Below are 18,365 nucleotides of genomic sequence, written 5' to 3'. Positions count from 1 at the left end.
TGTGATTATGGTCGGGAAGAACATAAGAGGGAGGTCAGAAAGGTCTGTGAAAGCTGAAGCTGTCGATTTTGCTACAGCTGAATTGTACTAAATACCAGTAGTTGGAAAAGTTTTTTTCTGCACCTAAGGGATTCATCCAGAGACCAGGATCACGTAGCTGTGGGGAACCCAAGGAATGTGCATATCCCTCATTCAGAAAGGGAGACAGCCTGGCAGATTGACAGAAAAATAATCATAGATACTGGGTTTTTCCCCAATGATGAAAAAAGCCATACTGGTGGGTGTGCCACATTTGTTTCCAGCAAAATCAGGGAGACATGGTCTGAAAGTGTGAAACCAGAGCAACATAGAAAAATGACCATAAAAAGGATGAAGTTTTAAAAAGGAAGAAGAAGAACAAAGCAGTGACAGCAGACAAGAATGCAAACTTCAGGAATTTCTTTCAAATATCTCAGGAAAATAATGTGAGGGGAAATAGTTTCAAAGATTCAGCAGTTCTTTAATACAGTTATTTCTTTAAGGGAACATAATGCAGAGGAAAGATGGAAAATAAATGCAGAACCTCAGGAAAAGCACAGGTTCTTCAATGGCCTCAAATAGAAGAAAGCAGCCTACAGAAACTAGGTCAGTTTTTAAGGATGTGTATCTAAAGCAGATCATGAAGACAAGGGGGTACTGAAATATTACTGAACAGAACTTTTAAAGACTAAAGCATTTAATGTTTCTTTTTGTTCAATCGGGCATGAAAAAGGTAAAGAGTATAACAAAGTATAGCCTCTACCCGGAATAAGGAAAGACTGGTTTACAGGTTACTTTAATTAGTTTCGGTAAATATTTTCAACTAGGATGAAAAAATATCCTTAAGAGATTAGAGAATGATAGAAGCAATCTCCACTTAATTACTGGTGATTCATATAGGAACCTGTAAAAAATGAATGGGTTTCCAGGAGTCACTTTTCCTGAATTTGAATAGGAGTATGGGGAGGACAGAATGCAAGCTATGTAATTAGGCCGTCAATAATGATTTGAAAAATCAGCTAAAAGAAGCACTCAAAAGAAACTGAGTAGCTAGGCAGGAATTCACAGTTAAGAACAAGGTTTTCACACAATCATCTTTCCTTTAAGAAAAAGGAAATAGACCATGTGGAGAAGTGGGTGAAGGTGGCTGAAGTTCCAGATGCCTTCTGGCATTAATAAAGCTTCTGACACTTTCCCATGCAAATTAGGGAAACTTAATTAGATGAAACTTTAATGTGGTGGATGCAAGTTTGTTGGAAACAGCTATCAATTCTTCAAACAGCAATGCTATGTTCAGCATAGAAAATCTTAAGTAATGAGAGAACAAAGTTCAGTAAGGATTTTGGGAAGAAGCAGGTAGGATGTCTCTTATACTGGGTAACAAGATGAATGCGAGTTGCCATCTCCTGAGACTGAAAAAACAGCGTATTACAACAGGATGCATGAAGAGGACTTTGATCCATACGATTTATCAACCAATTCTTCCAGTCTGATTGGCACAGAGAGGCCCTGACTAGGATGCTCTGTCCAGCCTCACACACTTCAAGACTGATTCAGTCCAAAAGAAGAAAGCAAAGAGCCAGAATGACAAGAGGTGCAAAAAATAAAGGGTGACTGAACAGTCTGCAGTTGTCTTAGTTATGAAAAAAAAGACTGAGAAGGGAGATACAATAACTAAATTACTTGCTTATAATGAAAAGGGTAAGTAGTATTAACTCAACTTCAGCAACATTTAGTTGGATGTTATGAATTCTTATATAACTAAACATACATAGTGTAACTAAATGTTATATTTTCTCATGATAAGTATAACTTATCACTGAAAGAGATTAGTTGTAGCAGCCATCACAATGGAGCCCTTATAAACCACTCAAACATTTATTACAAATAACTGTATATGGTTGAGCCTATTAAGTAGTAAAGAGAAGAAACCAATGACCTCTCATAAAATAAGTCCAGTCTTAACCTAAGCTCAGAAGGTCATATGGAATTTAGCTCAGTTTATGAGCATCCAGCATTTTTCCAGGTGTGTCCCTAATGGAAAGTGTTTACTCAGATCAAGCTGTAAATGGAGAATGACTCAGTAAAATCAAAGTTGTGCACAGATAATCCAAGGTCACTTTCATTCCAAATCCATAAAGGAACTAAGTGTAATTTGACTATTAAAGTGAATACAAATTTATTTCCCAGATGTGACTTGCAGTAACCACATACTCAAAATCCACACTTCTTTGCTATTCAAAGCAAATTAATGAAGGGAGATGACTTGAAGTCTATTTCAATAAAGTTATCAAGATACAAACATTGCATAATGTCAGTGCAAAATAAAAAGTTAGTCTATGACAGGGGAATGCTGACTTTTCATTAAAAATGTGTCCTTTCCTCATGCTTTTTTTCATTGCACATGCAAGCAAGCTGTGCACCATGACACAAATAAGTAGTTTGAGGATACATGCTGTTTGCTTATGACTCAACAGCAGCTACACAGAAAGTAGGACACCCTCTGGATATCCTAGTCCAGACCATAGTTCTGTACACAGTACACTACAGTGGTGTTTGACTCTTCTGCTACCAAAAGAAACCTTTTCTTGGTTTTAAGAGGCGCACAAATGACTAGAAAATGCAAACAATCTCTTCCTGTTTTCCCCAATTCTCTCTAAAATGAATGCTAGGTAACCTTTGAAAATCTGGTATAACAGAGTAGAAAACACTGCTGAAGTGGGGAAGGGACTCAGAAATATTTGAGCTTTGCCCTTCTGGAGCAGCATGTACAAGATAGTTGATAAGTGTCGTCTGGAAAGTCCAGTCTCCCTTACGTTCCCTGGCAGACTTCCTGGAGATTTCATGATACACTGACTTCTCTCATCTAAGGGCAATGCTGAATATACAAGATGCACATTCATCCTTTCTCCAGTCTTCATCAGATAAGCATGTTAAAGGACACCTTGCATATTACTGACACTCTAAAAACCTACAGCAAAGTAAAGAAAAACACAAATCAAAGTAAGACAGTTGAGAAACACAGATCTTCATCAAATGTCATAAAGCTTCATTTCCATTATTAAATATATAGCTAAAATATAATCAAATGCTTCTAACTTTATTTCTCTCAGTTACACAGTTTAACACTTAGCATAAACTGTTCATCTGACTGTTTTGTTTAGGAATACACACATGAAAATAGTAATATGCCCAGTGTAGCATTGCTAGTAAAACTTCCTATGGCCACCTAGTGGCCTACATGGAATCGACCTATGAAAAATATTTAGGATTACATGAAGATCCTCTCATCTAAAAATAAAACAAAAAGTACAAGTTTCATAGCTTTTGCATATATTTGAGATATAAATACTAATTTGTTTGCACAGTACATCCTTTAACACCATTTGAGAAATAAAATGGGGGAGGGTGCAAATTTTATGTGAGGAAAACTAATAACAGGAAGCAAAATTAAAATGGCCCTTAAGGAGAGAAAAGAAATTGAGGGAGCAAAATGTGAATTGAGTTAATGATCTGAATGCATAAGTAAATAACAATCTGCAATGTGGTTGCAAGTGTTATTAAATCTGGATGTGAGAAAAAAAGGGAAAATGGTACCATTAAAGAGAAAAAACAGCTAAATGCTTGCATAGTATGAAATGTCATGGAAATTCACCTGTTGTCCCCATTTTCAATAACTTAAATGAATATCACTTAAAACAGCACACAGATTAAAGACATCTGTATATATTTCAGATTTCAATATTAATGCCAAAAATACATAGTATGATTTTACATAGGATTTATGCTACATTAGAACACTAAAGACAAACATCACTTGAGTATTAAATGAAACATTAAATATTAAATAACTGAAAAATAAAATAAAAAGTGTAAACACTAAACTAACTTGGGAATTTGCTATTGCAACACATCCAAAGAAGTGGTTTTAAACAGTACAAAAAGATTAGATTTAAGTATGTTTCCAGTCTACTTGGAATACACAAAGCTCATTCCAGAAACCTTTTAAAAACTGGTCCAGGATCACACAGAACCTTCTTTCTCTTGAGCGCTATTTTTATTCCTTTACACACTTAACTTTATACTGTTGTCTCTACCAATCTTTGCTTGCAAGGAGTACTCAACAGTAAAATGAATACTTTAGTTTGCCATTGTTTGCTAGCATCTTGGTGAAAACTGAGGATTTGTTGGAGATTCAGTGTAAGATTTGAGTTCATATGCAGCGCCGCTATCAACTTCCATGGATTTCCGAGAGAATAGGAGCCTTACATCTCTGTGGAGGTAGATCTTTCCAGATTTAGAACTCTGGAACCTGAAAAGAGACAAATATCTGTATTATCTGAAACAAAATAATAATCTTTAAAATCATTAAATAAAATGCACTCTTAAAACATTAAGGCCAAAACGTAGTCGAACAAACAAAATTAGTCAGTTAAAATGCAAAGAGAAAGAATATCCTAACACCTTCATTCTGCTTTGTTTCTTTTGACATTTAAATGTTCTGTTCCTAATCACCAATGCAGTGCACAGCTTTGAAAGTGGCGTGGAATATTTGAAGTTCACACTGCCATTATGTACATCGAACATTAAAGTCCTCAGCAATCAGGAATGGCAAAAAATGTTCTTCAGTCAGCACTCCTGAAAATGTCCAAAGGATGGCCTAAGCACACACAAAAGGGAATTTTCAACTATGTACAACATGCATTTCAGTTCCAGCAATCACACGGACAGATTTCATTGCTCTCTTTATGAATGTAACATCAGTAATACTGCTTTATACCACACTCCAAATATAAGAACTTGTCTTGAGAAGCAGTAGGTACTGGGATCTCTGCAGGCAGGCAGAATTTTTTTTGCACAGACTAGGGAGCTTTTCAAAGAGTCTGCAGTTCACTGGCCCAATCACCAAAGCAAAGAGTGATCAATTCCTCAGCCCATTAATCTTTTATGCTGCAGCTAAACAGTCTAAAACAAGTCTTCCAAACCTGCAGAAATGTGCCAGTTCCACTTTCCCTGGGCATTAGCAACTCTATATAGGGAGACAAGATCTGCATTTCAGAGTAGTGTGTTCCATGGTTTTCATGTGGCAGAACTCTGTAATTTCCTTCTCTCCACCAGGAAAGGCAGAAGAGCCTAAGGAGCATTTCTTACAGCAACTGATATGCCACAGCAAGGGAGAAATGCTATTGCTGCTGCAATAGAAACAGAAAAGCCATTGCTGTTGCCACAACAAGATGATACCATGGCAAATGCTGAGAGAGCAATGCATGCTGTGTTATCATGTATTACAATTTGCACAGATTTTTAATAGGCTTTTACGTATTGACCTCATTGAAACAAATGCAGTATGTCTAGAATAAACCTATTCACAATTTGACTGAGATTCTGAGAGGTAGGAGAAAGACAAGTACAGAAGATCCATCTAAGGCTTCATGGTCTGAGGAAGACAGGTTGCAGAAATGGATTCTGTGGCTCTGTTCTGTTCAGACAAGTGATGCAGAATAGCCTGTAGTCATCCCCACAGTCAGACAAAGGAAAACTCTGTTCTCCTAGATACAGCTGTCAAGGACATTAAATGCAGCGGGGTCCAGCAGAATGCTCCTACTGGCTCCCACAGAGATCTCATCCATCACTATTTATTTGCTCAGTGCTGTCAGTGTGAAAGCCCTTTACCTGATAGGCAAAAGGGAGAAGACGCTATCTTAAGAGAAGACTGTGGAAGAGAGCACAAGGAAGAGTGAAAGAGACAAAAAGGACAAAGCAAACACCACAAACAGTTAACTCAGACTCTAGCACATAACACATTCTAAAAGGAAAAATTTTAGTGAAACGTCTATTGCAGCAAAGTATGATTGAAATGAATTCCTATAGATCTAGTTATCAAAGCACCATCATAAAATAGATCTCAACTCCCTTTTACACACGGATCTTTCAAAAGAATTATTAACATGGTCTATTTTTAAACTTCTCAAGCTTGCTCTTTTCTATGAGTGATAATCCTGCAAAACTCCCTTTGCTCAGTAAATAGTGGTTCCCTGCAATATGACTTTTCTGAGCATGACATTTCAGAAAGATGGAAGAAGGATAAGTGTGAGACAGCAGCAAAGTTCAATGGATTCTTCTCATCTCTGCATCCATTACCTAATTTTTTTTCTTTTAGACAGGTCTACCCTAATAACTGGGATTTAGAAATCTTTTTTATACATGCAAATACATTGAAATAATTGAGACAAACATTGCCTACACCCTTGCAGGATGGTGATGGAGTGGCCAGCATGGGACTGACTCCAGGTCTGCAGCAGCTCCAAGAGTTTTGTGTAAAGAAATTTTAAAAACCCAACACAATAGGTCTCTGACAGTGTCCTAGGAACAAGTAACAACTGACAAATACAGGAACGCTTAAACACACAAATGTCAAAAAGTCTAGCAGAGGAACTTTACTGAAGAAATGACAAATACAAGCACAAAGTCCCTATATGTATTTTATAGGCCATCAAGATTCACAAAGAACAGAGTAATTTGCAGAAACAGAATAATCCTGAAAAGCAGGATAATCGTGAAAGCATATGCAGCAAGATGTGTTTTGTAAGTGACTATATAACACAATCCATAAAATCTGTAAGTAAAAGCATTAGGACAAGGATAAAAATTTCTAGATAAAAAATGCTGAGAGACCAGAAAGATCAAAAGCAGCTAGTAAGTCAGTAATAGCAGGTATCTTCAGCTTCCACCAATAAAGGTGTATATCACACTAGCACAGTATTTTAAAAAAGGTTTCTCAACACCTTGAGGAATCACTACTTTTAAGAACCAGTTTCAAGCTTACCCTCCACTGAGCCCTCAGTAACAACCCCTGTTTAGCTGTTAAGCAACAGCAACCATGCTCCATGTAATTCCTGGCATTGTGTCAGTAACTAAGGCTGTTGACCTAGCTTTAAAAACTTGAAAAATGCTGAGCTGAGGGCAGGTTAGCTGTTTAATTACTTTTTACAAGGGTGCCAGAACGTGACCTAGAAACCCACAGATGGTCATCATCTCCACAACGCCAGGCAGAAATGAGGCACAAGCAGAGTTGAGCTCACAGCTCTTATGCACAAGTAGATTTAATTACAAGACAAGAAGTCATTGCTTCACATGCAACAAAAAAAATTATCCCCAAAGCATCTTCAAAAAACAAACTGCAGGTGCAACTCTTGGGGGTTTTTAATAACGAATAAAGCTCTGCTGTGTGTGCAGGCTCCATTTGGTATCTCAATCCTGTAGCTGCACGTACAAGTACAGTCTAATGGCATATTGAACAGAGCCTCAAACACACAGAACTGCATGCAGGAGCTGCTCACACAATAAATCTGACACTTTAAAGACTGTTGTAGAAAATCTGGCCGCCAATGTTAAGCTCCAGACCTATGCAAGCGTTTTTGCTGAATTACCACTTGAAAAGGAGCTTTCATAATGTGAGTGCTGACAACTGTGATTAAGGCCTCGCAAGCAGATGTGACCACAATGCAGCTCACTGGTGGTGACTTCATTTGTTTTTTAAACAAAATTTCAGTATGTAAGCCTAAGATGCTTGTGCTCAATAACTACTGCAACTAAAACTGAAAGGCTGTTCTAAGTCAACTTGAGTAACAAACAAAAATAAATCTGAATAGTTAAAACTTTTTAGGTTCGCATAACTTTTCAGTAAAGCAGACTTGAGGAAACTTTACTGCTTTTAAAAATGAAGCTTTAAAATCAACTTACATGAATTAATATACTACTAAGACTTTTTTAAGCCCTCCGAATTAAAATCCACCTTCAGTAAAGAAAGCTACTAGACAACTGAGCCTTTTGTAAAATCGCAAGTGCTCAGTATAATAAACCACAAGACAGATCAACATAAGCTACTTTAATATTTCAATGAGTTCTGCCACACTTACATTATGAGAAAGCACCCAAAGCTTGGGTTTTTCACTGTAGAAAAAACTTGTGGCATACTCTGTTACTCATTTTCCAAAGTAAGCAGCTAAACATCATAATTATGATTTCGGTTTTCCCATAAGAAATGAATGCATTTCCAATTACACATCATAAACCCATGAACTGATCCCTACCAGAGGTCTGAAAGCTGAGCTAAATTGTTCAGATATTTCAAAATGAGAAGCATCAGAACTGCAACATTTCTGTCTCTCAGCAGGTATCAGAATAGAAAGCTCTTAAAAAACTTCTAGTTGTAACATATCAGAGAGCAGAAAGCAGGTTTGCCTTCAAATAGAAGCAATTCTTGGGTCTGTCAACAAGAAATTTTCAAACTACCTTAAAGTGGAGACTGAAAGGGGACACAAGACCACTACTTCTCCTGCAGGTATGCCAGACCCAGCTGGCCACAGACTTTTAGCTACCACTGCAGCTGAGGCCTATCCCCAGGCCCTCTGCACAGTCAGATCAACATTACACATGAACAGAGCATTCTCTTGGGGCTTTTTCAGAATTTGCCTCAGAAGAAAAATTTTAGAAGGTGGTTAGGTTAGACCTTGCAAGTTAGTGTGGCCTGAAAGGCTGAATTTCAATCCAGGCTAAATTTCAGAATGAAAACACTGTTCAACAGCCTTCTCATGATACTATTTTCACACTCCAGTAAACTAACACACTTTTTTATGACTTTCAACCTTATTTAATGGGAGAATCTGTCTTAGAATCACTGTTCTAGACAAGGTTGAATTTCAAAAGTCTGTTGGATAGAAATCAATGCCATTACATTGGGAAAAATAATATGTACCAGAAATAATTGTACAACAGAGAAGCGTAAGATATTTTGTTCTGCTTGCTCACTTCAGAATGTCAGCTGCTGATAGGTTTCCAAATGCTGCAGTGAAAGCACTGGGTCTGTGTGTACAGGCATTTCTTACTACAAAAACACAAGCAAAAAGCAAGCAAACTGCAGGACAGAGCATATCCATCATTCCCCTTTGCTTCCAACTGCAGTCTCCAGAACACCCCAAGAGCAGCAGCAGTGTCTGGTTTCAGGCAGTGCTTTGTAAATCATTTAAGGAAGATTGAGTGAATATTTTATAAAGTGAAAGGCATAATCACCAATATTGCATCATGAAACAGGTATTTACATTTTTGCCACTAAACACTGTACTTTTAGGAATAGTTCAGACCATTTTTCATGTTACAAGCTATGCTGGTGAAGAGGCACATGTGAAGCACACCAGGGCACCTTCTCTTCAGTGATCCTTAGTTTTGGTTTTTGCCCATATCACATCCACTTTCACTATTTCCTGTAACCTCAAAAAAAGTGCATTGATTCAGCCAGAACCATTTCTGTCTCACTAAGAAAAGATTTAAGCTTTACAATGGTATGCAAAAAACTTCAATGCCAAGAAAGAGCTTTATGTTATATTTTAACTTTGTTTCTCCCAAGAAGAACCCAAATTATTTATTAGCTCTTCTTCCTCTACTATCTAGCTTAAAGATCAAATTAGCATTCTTTAAATTCTTTTTTCATTCTTTCTTATTTCTCTATACAGAAAGGCTGGCTGGGAAAGAAATCATGAGTTAAATCTTGGCAGACACTTTTTTGTGGTTTTGGCTTGGGTTTGTTGGGTTTTTTGTTTTATTTTGATTTTTTAACTTCAAGGAGCTTACCTCAGATGTATGAGGTAGCGTAGTAGCCTTTCTTCAGTCTGGTGACTGTTTTCTTTATTGACAGATCGCTTGATTTCTCGTCTCACAGGAACAGAAAAAGTTCTTTGCCGTAGGAATGTTTGATGATTAGCTGGCATTTCTCTCAAGTCATAGATCACCACGAACATCTTCACCACAGTTTTGTTAGGGTTAAATAAGGTCTGAGAAGACAAACAGTTCAATACAATACTCTTTAGAGATGATAAATTTTTAAAAAGAAACCAACAAATCTAACCCAAACTCCATCTGCCAAAATAGCTCTTTATGCACTTTGTTTCTGTGCCATATAGAAACATTTATGTAAAGACACTGTGAAGCCTTTCTGGTTTGCAACACTTCAGCTACCAGCAATTCCCATTTTTAAATATAATGCTAAACACAATCTAATCTGAATGAAACACTAGTATATGACTACTCTTACTTTGCTAATCAGCATCCCCGTTTTTGTTTATTTTTCCAGTCAGCTTTTTGTCTACACTGTTTTGCAGCCACAATACACTCGCAGGAAGCACAGTGGTGGGCTCCGCTTTTAAACCTGAAATTATGAACGTGTTATCTTGGACTGGGTTCTTAAAAGAAAGAGTCAGTTCATTGGTTCTAAGCAATGACTGTGATTTACTTTGTGATTTTATTACAAAAGTAAAAGCGGTGTTAAAATATTACAAAAAAGTAGATACAATTATTCAATCCTAATAACTTTAGAAGAATTATAGGATTTGAACTGTGGCCGAATTGCTTCCCCATCATTTTCTCAAAGCCACAGTGTCCCCAAGTATTCTGAATCTCCTGATTTTAAGACTCCTCAGAGCACAGAAGGGTTCAAAGATTGGGAATCTTTTTTGTCCCACACACAGATTTCTACTTTGAATTTCTACAGTACCTACAGAAATGCACATTTCCACTGCTAGCTTCATGCTCATCTCCAATAACCTCATCTCTGCATGACTTTCTTGGTGCTAGTGGTTTCAAGGCACCCTTATCTGCTGAGTACGTACCACTTGTATTGTTCCTGAAGGCGGTACCCGATAACCCCTTTTACCAAGGGACTCTAAAGTAATTACACCCTACAAAAACAAAACACATATTTAGGTCACAGAGATAAACAAATCAAAATGTTCTAGTCATGTAATTGCACTTATTTGAAACATAATCAGTAATTTATATAAGCTAAAAATAGAGAAGGCAATGCATTTAAGATGCAGTTAAAAAATCAACAGTAGGGGCCTTAAAGATACTTTGGCAGAACATTAAAAGCTGTGCAATAAGCAGTACATTCTCCTCCTGAAACAAGATTCAAGTTTCCACATCTTCTCCACATCAGGGAGCTAGGACAAAACAGAGCTTTCTTTTCAAAGCAGCTGGGAGGTTAAAATGAAACATGTCTTCTCCTTTCCATTTCTGTATCATCTACAATTGCACCAATAGTACTCCAAATCTCACCGAACCCATTTTTGCTTTTCAAAGGCAGCAGATGCACTTAATCTTCCATTCTAATCCAAACTTGAGGAAGGATGACATCTGCTTTTGTACCAGCTGGGATCTATGAGCAGCCCTGAGTGCCCCACAGGGCGCTGTGACGCTGCCAAGGCCACGCTCGGGGCACTGCCACACGTCTGGTCACCCTGCAGGGCACCAGTGCTGCACCCCTCTGCACTGGGCTTTAAAAACCCAAACCAAACAAACAACCAGAAAACCCCAAAGCAGAAAAACTAGCTATACAAACAGAAACAATGCTTCTGATGATGGAGGCACTACACAAATGCTGTATTAATCCTGGGAGACTCAGCCATAACAGCATATTTGGAATTAGCATGTGGAAAAGCCTGAAACAATGAAACCCAGCTAGGAAAATAAGCAATGCTACTTTAACCATTTGAAGAACATGAGAATCCCTCTGCTTCCTAGAAAAATCACACGAAATAATCTAGAAAGATGAAAGCAAAAGAATAGATACTTTTTGAAGAGGTTAAGACATATACAAGTTTAAACTCAAAGCCATTAAGTAAATTCGAAGCAATTTCATTTTCTGAATACTTTCCAAAACAGATGGTCAGAAATGGTAACTGCTATGAATTTAAAATCTAAATATTGGGATACTCAGATTCATTACTTGACTTACATGGTTAAACAAACCATTTACTGTATATTAGACAGATGTACACATATGAAAATCTCTAAAAATTGGATTTGTCACCTATGTAAAATTAAGGTTCCTTAACAGGTATTCAGGACAAATCCAGCCTCCAATTCAATGCCAGCATACAAGACACCATTTTCTTTTTACAGAGGAGCACTTTTAGATATGCAAAACCCATGGTGTCACTGTAGAAAGGTGGAACAGAACTAGCACCCAGAGAACACAAACACTGCATGGCTGCAAACAATGCAGCCCGTGAGAATGCCGAGTGTCACAACAGCCCTGACAGTATCTGCTTTAAAAGAAAGGGCTGAATAACTCCCAAGTCTAAGGTCTCCATCAGCAATTGCCCCTTGGCCTACACCTAAGCCACTCTGCAGAGTGGTTAGTTGCCCAGGGCAGCTGCTTGTTGGGACAACAAAATATATCCTGTTAAGTCCAGCTATTGCCTCACTGCTATTTTAAGTTAGATGGATAAAACAAGATGCTGGGAGTTGATCACTGCAGTGTGGGGGGAGACAAATACATTCAATATCCCAAGATGAGAACAGGTGAATGGTGGGGCAGAGAAATAGAAGGAAAAGCACTAGTTAGGGAAAGGAAGAGGGACAGCAGAACTCTGTCATAGGCAGTTGAAAATAAGCCAGATCCCTGCAAATCTTTACTTTCTGAACCTTCTACTCACCAAGCTCTTGCTCTTCACCTCCACATATCAGAATTTATTTAAAACAAATCCAACCACACATTTACCATGTAAGGAGAGGGCGCATTGTCATCTGAAACGCTGTAGAATGACACTTCAACTGGCAGAGTCATGTGCGTGGGACAAAAGACTCCACTTGCTCCCACCTCTGCTGTGAAACCCTCCACGACACCCAGCGGGTCCAAGCGGAAATTCAGGACAGATTCCTGAAAAACAAAGCACAGACAGCTTAGGTTGGGAACACCTCAAATAAAACAGACCATAACTAATCAGCAAACAAGTGCAAAGGCCCACGGAGAACTTGCTTGCAGCAGGATCTATGCTTGATTTTCAACATATACTATCTGAAAAAAAATTCATCTAGATTCTGTAACCTTCCCCAGGAAATTCAACTCCATATTTCACAAGACAGTACAATACAACCCATTAATGCATTGGCTATTAGTTTCAGTAATTGGATATGCTACATGAAGTGAAAAGCTGGAGCCTACATTTCAAACATGTTCTGTCTAACACACTGATTTAATCCAGCTTTTGTGACATACTAAGTAGACTTTAAGAGTGAAAATGTAAATCCTTTTTTCTAGGTAAGTACATTATAAACACGAACAATTACAGGTTATTAAATCTCATTTATGGCAACAGAACATCTTCTAACTTGACCGTAGTGGGAAACAAAAGCTTAAGCAACTCATTGTATTTGATTCTCTGAGACAGAAGATGTCTGGGGCACGAATTAAGTGCCTTTACAGCTGGAAATGAAAACAAATTTTATTCAATTCAGTTAGGAACTTTTACATTCTAATAATGCTGGAATTATTCACAGTAAGATACTTTTAAAAGCAGTACAGAAGAGTATTAAAAATACCACAAGAATTCTAGAGAATATGCAATACCTCAAAGTTTCCCAGAAGGCTTAGACTTGTTACTGGTGGAGCACTAGAACTTAGAAATGGTTTCCCATGGCTGTCTGGATCACCGTCTCTGTTTATACATTGTTGTGGGCTATTAAAAAAAGATGGAATAAATATAAAGGATAAACACATTTGCTTTTGTCTTCTGGGTATAAACAGCTCTAGAAAGAATAATTTACTTACTGTACTACAAAATGTTGTCCTAAAGAAGTAACATTTGAACATTGCCTATTAATACTTTAGTAGAATGTTTTCTCATTAACTGAAAAAATATTTTCACTGGCTTTACATTACAAGGGATAAAGACAATAAAAATTTGTTCTTTAGCTCCATTAGCAAGAATCAAAAAATCAGATTCTTTTCTCTTGTATGTGGGTGCTTTTGTGTCATATTCTGTAATATAGCTCATATTTCCAACATCAAACCACCATACCAAAAGCTGTTTCTGTTACATGTATTAATGTATAAAAGGTCATGATTGGCCCTTTTAAAAAGTCTGGTTCTCTGAACAAGTTAAGACAAGATGCTCAACATGCTCAACATTAAGAACAAAATACAACACAAAAATAACATTGGTTTGAAGGATAATCAACAATTACTAGCTCTTCTGTCTGCAAACTCAAGTGTATCTCACAGCATATCTGCCCCTGAATGGGACAGAATTTATTTTGCCAGCAGCTCACATTCCATGGTTATGTCCAAAGCTGTGCTAACCTGGAAACTCCCAGGGCAACTCAGCTGCTGAGCCTTCTATCAAAATAAGGATTCTTTTGAAAGCATTTTTGTCTTTGCTAACATGCTTTGATTTTGTGTATAAATATATATATACATTATGCCTCCCTCAAAAATCTCAATGTTTCTGGTAAATAAAACATACCTTCTTGCAGACAGACATTTCAACAATGATGAATCCAGATCAAAGCACCCAGACTGTGTTTTCCTTTGAGGAACCTCCACAAGGAAAGAAGATGCTAATTTGAAAACTGAACTGCTACCACAGACAATTTTGCCAAGTAAGCACATTTTGCCAAGAATTTTCATGACATTACAAAATTATAAAAACAGAGCAGAGAATGTAATTCCCATACATTTTAAACTTAGTGAAGAAAGTTCTAGGATTATTAATGATGAGACTGTAAACTCTGGTTAACAGGAAGTATTTCAATAAAGACATTCAGGAAGCTGATGTCTCTTTGGAACAGGACAGAATATTACTAATAAACAGGCTGTAACAATTTCCATCCAATTTCCCTGAAAATATGACAGTCTGTACAGGCAGTGAAGAATAAAGCATATCATGTGTTGATTACAGGACATCACTACTTTAGTAGTTTTAATAGGAACTGCCTGTTTTTTTAAAACTCCAATCAATCTACCAAGAACTGTAACACTTCCCCTGTGTCTGCCTTATCACACACAGCAGCTTTGTTTCACTAAGTCATTCCATGACACCTCTGGTTACTGAAGAATGTACAGTACAAACTGTTCACAGAAGAAAAAGGCCTTGGAATAATGAGCAATCAGGTATTAAAAACTAACACAAAACCTCCTAAATTACAAAAATGTTAACTTATGCTTAAAACACCAATCTTCAAAAAGGCTTTCTTTTGTGCTCTAAAATAGCACCAAAGCATTGTTTCCATCAATTTTTCTAATGTCACCTTTTGTTAATCTTGATATGATCTCAACAACTATGTCTTTAATATTTTCTTTTCCAAAATTATTGTTCAGCCTAATTTACATATTAACTGTCATTTAAGCATTAATTTCCACTACAAGAGTATTCACTGTGACACAAAGTAAACACATATACTTCACCAAGGTATTTTGTCAAATTTTATACCATGCACAGACATTAGAAGAACAAATAGTCCCTTTCTCAGCTAAAAGAATTTTGAGAATAACTTACAGGACTTGAAAGCAGAGGCAGTCCAGTTCTGGGATGAAAAGCCTTGGTTGAAGTTCCATCCAGGGATCGAAAACTGTGTTTCCGCCATGTATTTGTGTGTTTTAGAGATGGTGCTTTCTGCCAGCAAAACAAACTTACTCAGATTATCAGTGGGATACTTCAGTCACTTATCATGAAAATACTCACTTGTTGTAAGGGAGAAAACTCCTGACCCAGGTGGATCTACATCACACTAGCAGAGCATGAAACATTCAGTATAAATTTCCCTTGACTCAATCTACAGCTGCACAGACTGCTCCCAAAAGATCACATTCCGTACTCAGATGGGTGCATGTCTACAATGCAGGAAGCCTCACTGCCCATAGAAACAGCCATTCATAACTCTGTCACCATGAGGGGAACAGGACAGTGCTCTTCTCCATGCTAAACTGATCAACTTTAGGAGAGGCATCACTGGCCAAGTTACCCCATCACAGAAAATCATTTGATAGGTCACCTTGTCAGCTAGACCGTAGCACTAAGTTGTTTCTTGAACAGCACCTGGGCAGTGGAGTCCATTCTCATGCTTAACCCTTTCCATGAATAAATCTTTCCCGAGTTACTTCAGGCCAAGATTACAAGGGTAATACACTGCTACCTACAAGGTCAGGCTGAAAGGTTCTCTTCATGCTGGCCCTTAGCAGATAGATGGTACAAAGGGAGCTATAGGAATTATTGTTTGTTCCCATATGTATTTACCTGTACATCTGGGTTCCTCTGCCGCTCACACTTAGCTGCATTGTCTTCTGCAGGTTTCTTCTGAGAAGTGCTTTGAAAATCGAGGACCGTTGGGTCTTCATTCTCATCATGTGCAGTTTTAGTTTTATCTTGTTTGGTTTTGCTTTTGAAACTGTCATGGTCTTTATTTAAATAATTTTCAATACTAACAAGCTGAGTATTTTGCTCATAAATATTTGGTTTTTTGGAGTCTCTGTCTAAACACTTGAGCTCATTTTTGTGCAAAGAGTCAGATACCGGCACCACAGTTGCTTTTTTTGTACCTTCAAGTATTCTGCATTTTTCCATCTGCAAATTATTAAAACTGTCTGTGCCATTGTTCTCACTAACAACTGTTCTTTCTTTAAGTTTATTTGTGCAAATCTGTTCATCAGTGCTGCTTGAATTTGAACCCTGTTTAAATCTATTGGTTATCTGGTCTTTCTGTGCAGAACCAGAATGAATTTCCAATTTTTCTGGAACTTCAGATTTATTTTCTCTAATACATGACGATGATGTGTGAATGCTACTAAACGCATGAGAAGTTTTATTTGAAGGCTGGTGAAATGCATTTTGGACAGTTTCACTGGGTTTTACTAAAACCAATTTTCTTCTTGCTTGGACTTTCAGAGAAGTCTTCAATTCTCCATCAAACCTAGAAGGACTGATAGGAGTATCAGGTGTCTTTGTCCCTGATTTACTGCTGTCTGTTAACAAAGAAAAATTTGATTTAGCAAAAGGTTCCTTGCCTTTCTTCAGCAAATTTTCATCTTCGTATGTACTCTGGAAAATTTTTGACGTGACTGGACTAGCCTCATGCACTTTGAATGGACGTCCAGCAACATGGGAAGTAGCTGGATCACAATGAATCAAGTGTTGGGCAATCCTTGCTATCACCTCCTGCCGCTCCTGGAGCAGGGAATCGATCAGGGGGTTGCTCTCTCCTGCCGACTGACGGCCACAGTGGTTCCCTGGAACACGGGCATTGAGGAGGGTGACCTCTGGCACTGCCCTAGTTTTGCCTTCACCACCATCTTCCTGTATTGCATTGTCTAAGTTGGCAGCAGGAACAGGGGAGCTTTCCTTGCTTTTCCTTGGCAAGTTCTCCTCTTCAAAAGTACTCCGAAAAGCTTTTGGTGTAGCCGAGATGTTTTCATGTGTGGTGAATGGACGCCCAGCAACAACTGGTGAAGTAGCTGGATCACAGTGAATCAAGTGCTGAGCAATCCTTGCAATGACTTCTTGTCGCTCCTGAAGTAAAGAGCCTATCAAAGGATTGGTTTCCCCTGTGGGCTGATGAGAGCAATGACTGTTTGAAACACGGGAATCTACTAGAGAATAGGATTTAAAAGTTCTGACTGGCGTTTCATGAGATTGTGTCTTGTTGTCTGCTGCGGCATTATAGCACTGAACTTTAGACTGCGATGCCCCCAAGTCAGATCCACGTCCGGTAGATGGATAAAGTTTTAAATTTCTAAAAGTTGTAGTAAATTCAGGCATCTTTTTTCCATTAAGTAGACCTTCAGGTGTCATTGTCCATGTCTGTTTCCCACGAAAACGCTGTGGGCTGGGAGCACTGCATTGCTGAGCAGCACTGGGATCACTGTGCTGATGGAACTTACGCTCTTGCATTTGCTTTTCATAAAAGCTAAGGTTGGTGTGAATACTACAGGTCAGAACTGGATAGTTGGATTGCCTGGGCAAGGACTGGACGCTGACCCTCAAGGCCACATTGTGAGAAACATTAGGAACAGGAAAGACATGCTCAGTGGGTGTCTGGGAGAACGTCCATTGCAAGTCCACATCTGCAGCGCTCACCCTGAAACAACACCGAAGGGCATTTACAAAAATAGCTAAATGAAAAGTTTTTAATTATCTTCTTCGTGACAAACATCTAAGAAAAAGCACTAGAAACATCAGCAGCTGCTGTACTTAGTGCACAAATCCCATAGAACTGCCAAAGTACTGGGCCAACAATATGGCACCTTCTAAAAGCAAGCAGAAAGCCAGGAGAGAAGAATGATTTTAAGACAAGCTGCAGCAATCTGCAAACAGCAAACGAGTTTTTTTTCCATTCCAGGCATACCTGTACAGGATGTTTCGGGGAACAGCACCATGTGAGACACTCAGCCACGCACTCAGCTGAGAGAAGAAAACAAAGGAGCGAACAGCCAATAACAGGGTCTTCTCTTCAATAAATCGATCTCCACTCCTAAGGCATTTAAAGACAAACACATGAGTGTGGGTAAGAATATTCAG

At 38.1% G+C, this 18,365-nt stretch overlaps 1 protein-coding gene across 1 annotated transcript in view; it reads right to left on the bottom strand.

Annotated features, from left to right (window-relative positions):
* Positions 1 to 3,097: 3,097 nt before the first annotated feature.
* The window catches only part of ATOSA (atos homolog A), a 46,742-nt gene continuing 31,474 nt past the window's right edge, over positions 3,098 to 18,365 (bottom strand). Inside the window, exons 4-12 of the mRNA XM_014874068.2 lie at positions 18,193 to 18,318; positions 16,089 to 17,925; positions 15,351 to 15,467; positions 14,319 to 14,392; positions 13,424 to 13,532; positions 12,575 to 12,733; positions 10,683 to 10,751; positions 9,649 to 9,848; positions 3,098 to 4,330 (exon numbers count right to left, since the gene is read on the bottom strand). Of these exons, the coding sequence (XP_014729554.2) occupies positions 4,177 to 4,330; positions 9,649 to 9,848; positions 10,683 to 10,751; positions 12,575 to 12,733; positions 13,424 to 13,532; positions 14,319 to 14,392; positions 15,351 to 15,467; positions 16,089 to 17,925; positions 18,193 to 18,318 (2,845 nt within the window). The 3' untranslated portion in view covers positions 3,098 to 4,176. The remainder of the gene's footprint in view (positions 4,331 to 9,648; positions 9,849 to 10,682; positions 10,752 to 12,574; positions 12,734 to 13,423; positions 13,533 to 14,318; positions 14,393 to 15,350; positions 15,468 to 16,088; positions 17,926 to 18,192; positions 18,319 to 18,365) is intronic.

This window comes from Sturnus vulgaris, chromosome 13 (genome assembly GCF_052056855.1).
Source record: "Sturnus vulgaris isolate bStuVul1 chromosome 13, bStuVul1.hap1, whole genome shotgun sequence".
In the NCBI taxonomy this organism is placed as follows: Eukaryota; Metazoa; Chordata; class Aves; order Passeriformes; family Sturnidae; genus Sturnus; species Sturnus vulgaris.
The sequence above is the reverse complement of the archived record's forward strand: the minus strand, read 5'-3'. Positions and strand labels throughout refer to the sequence as shown.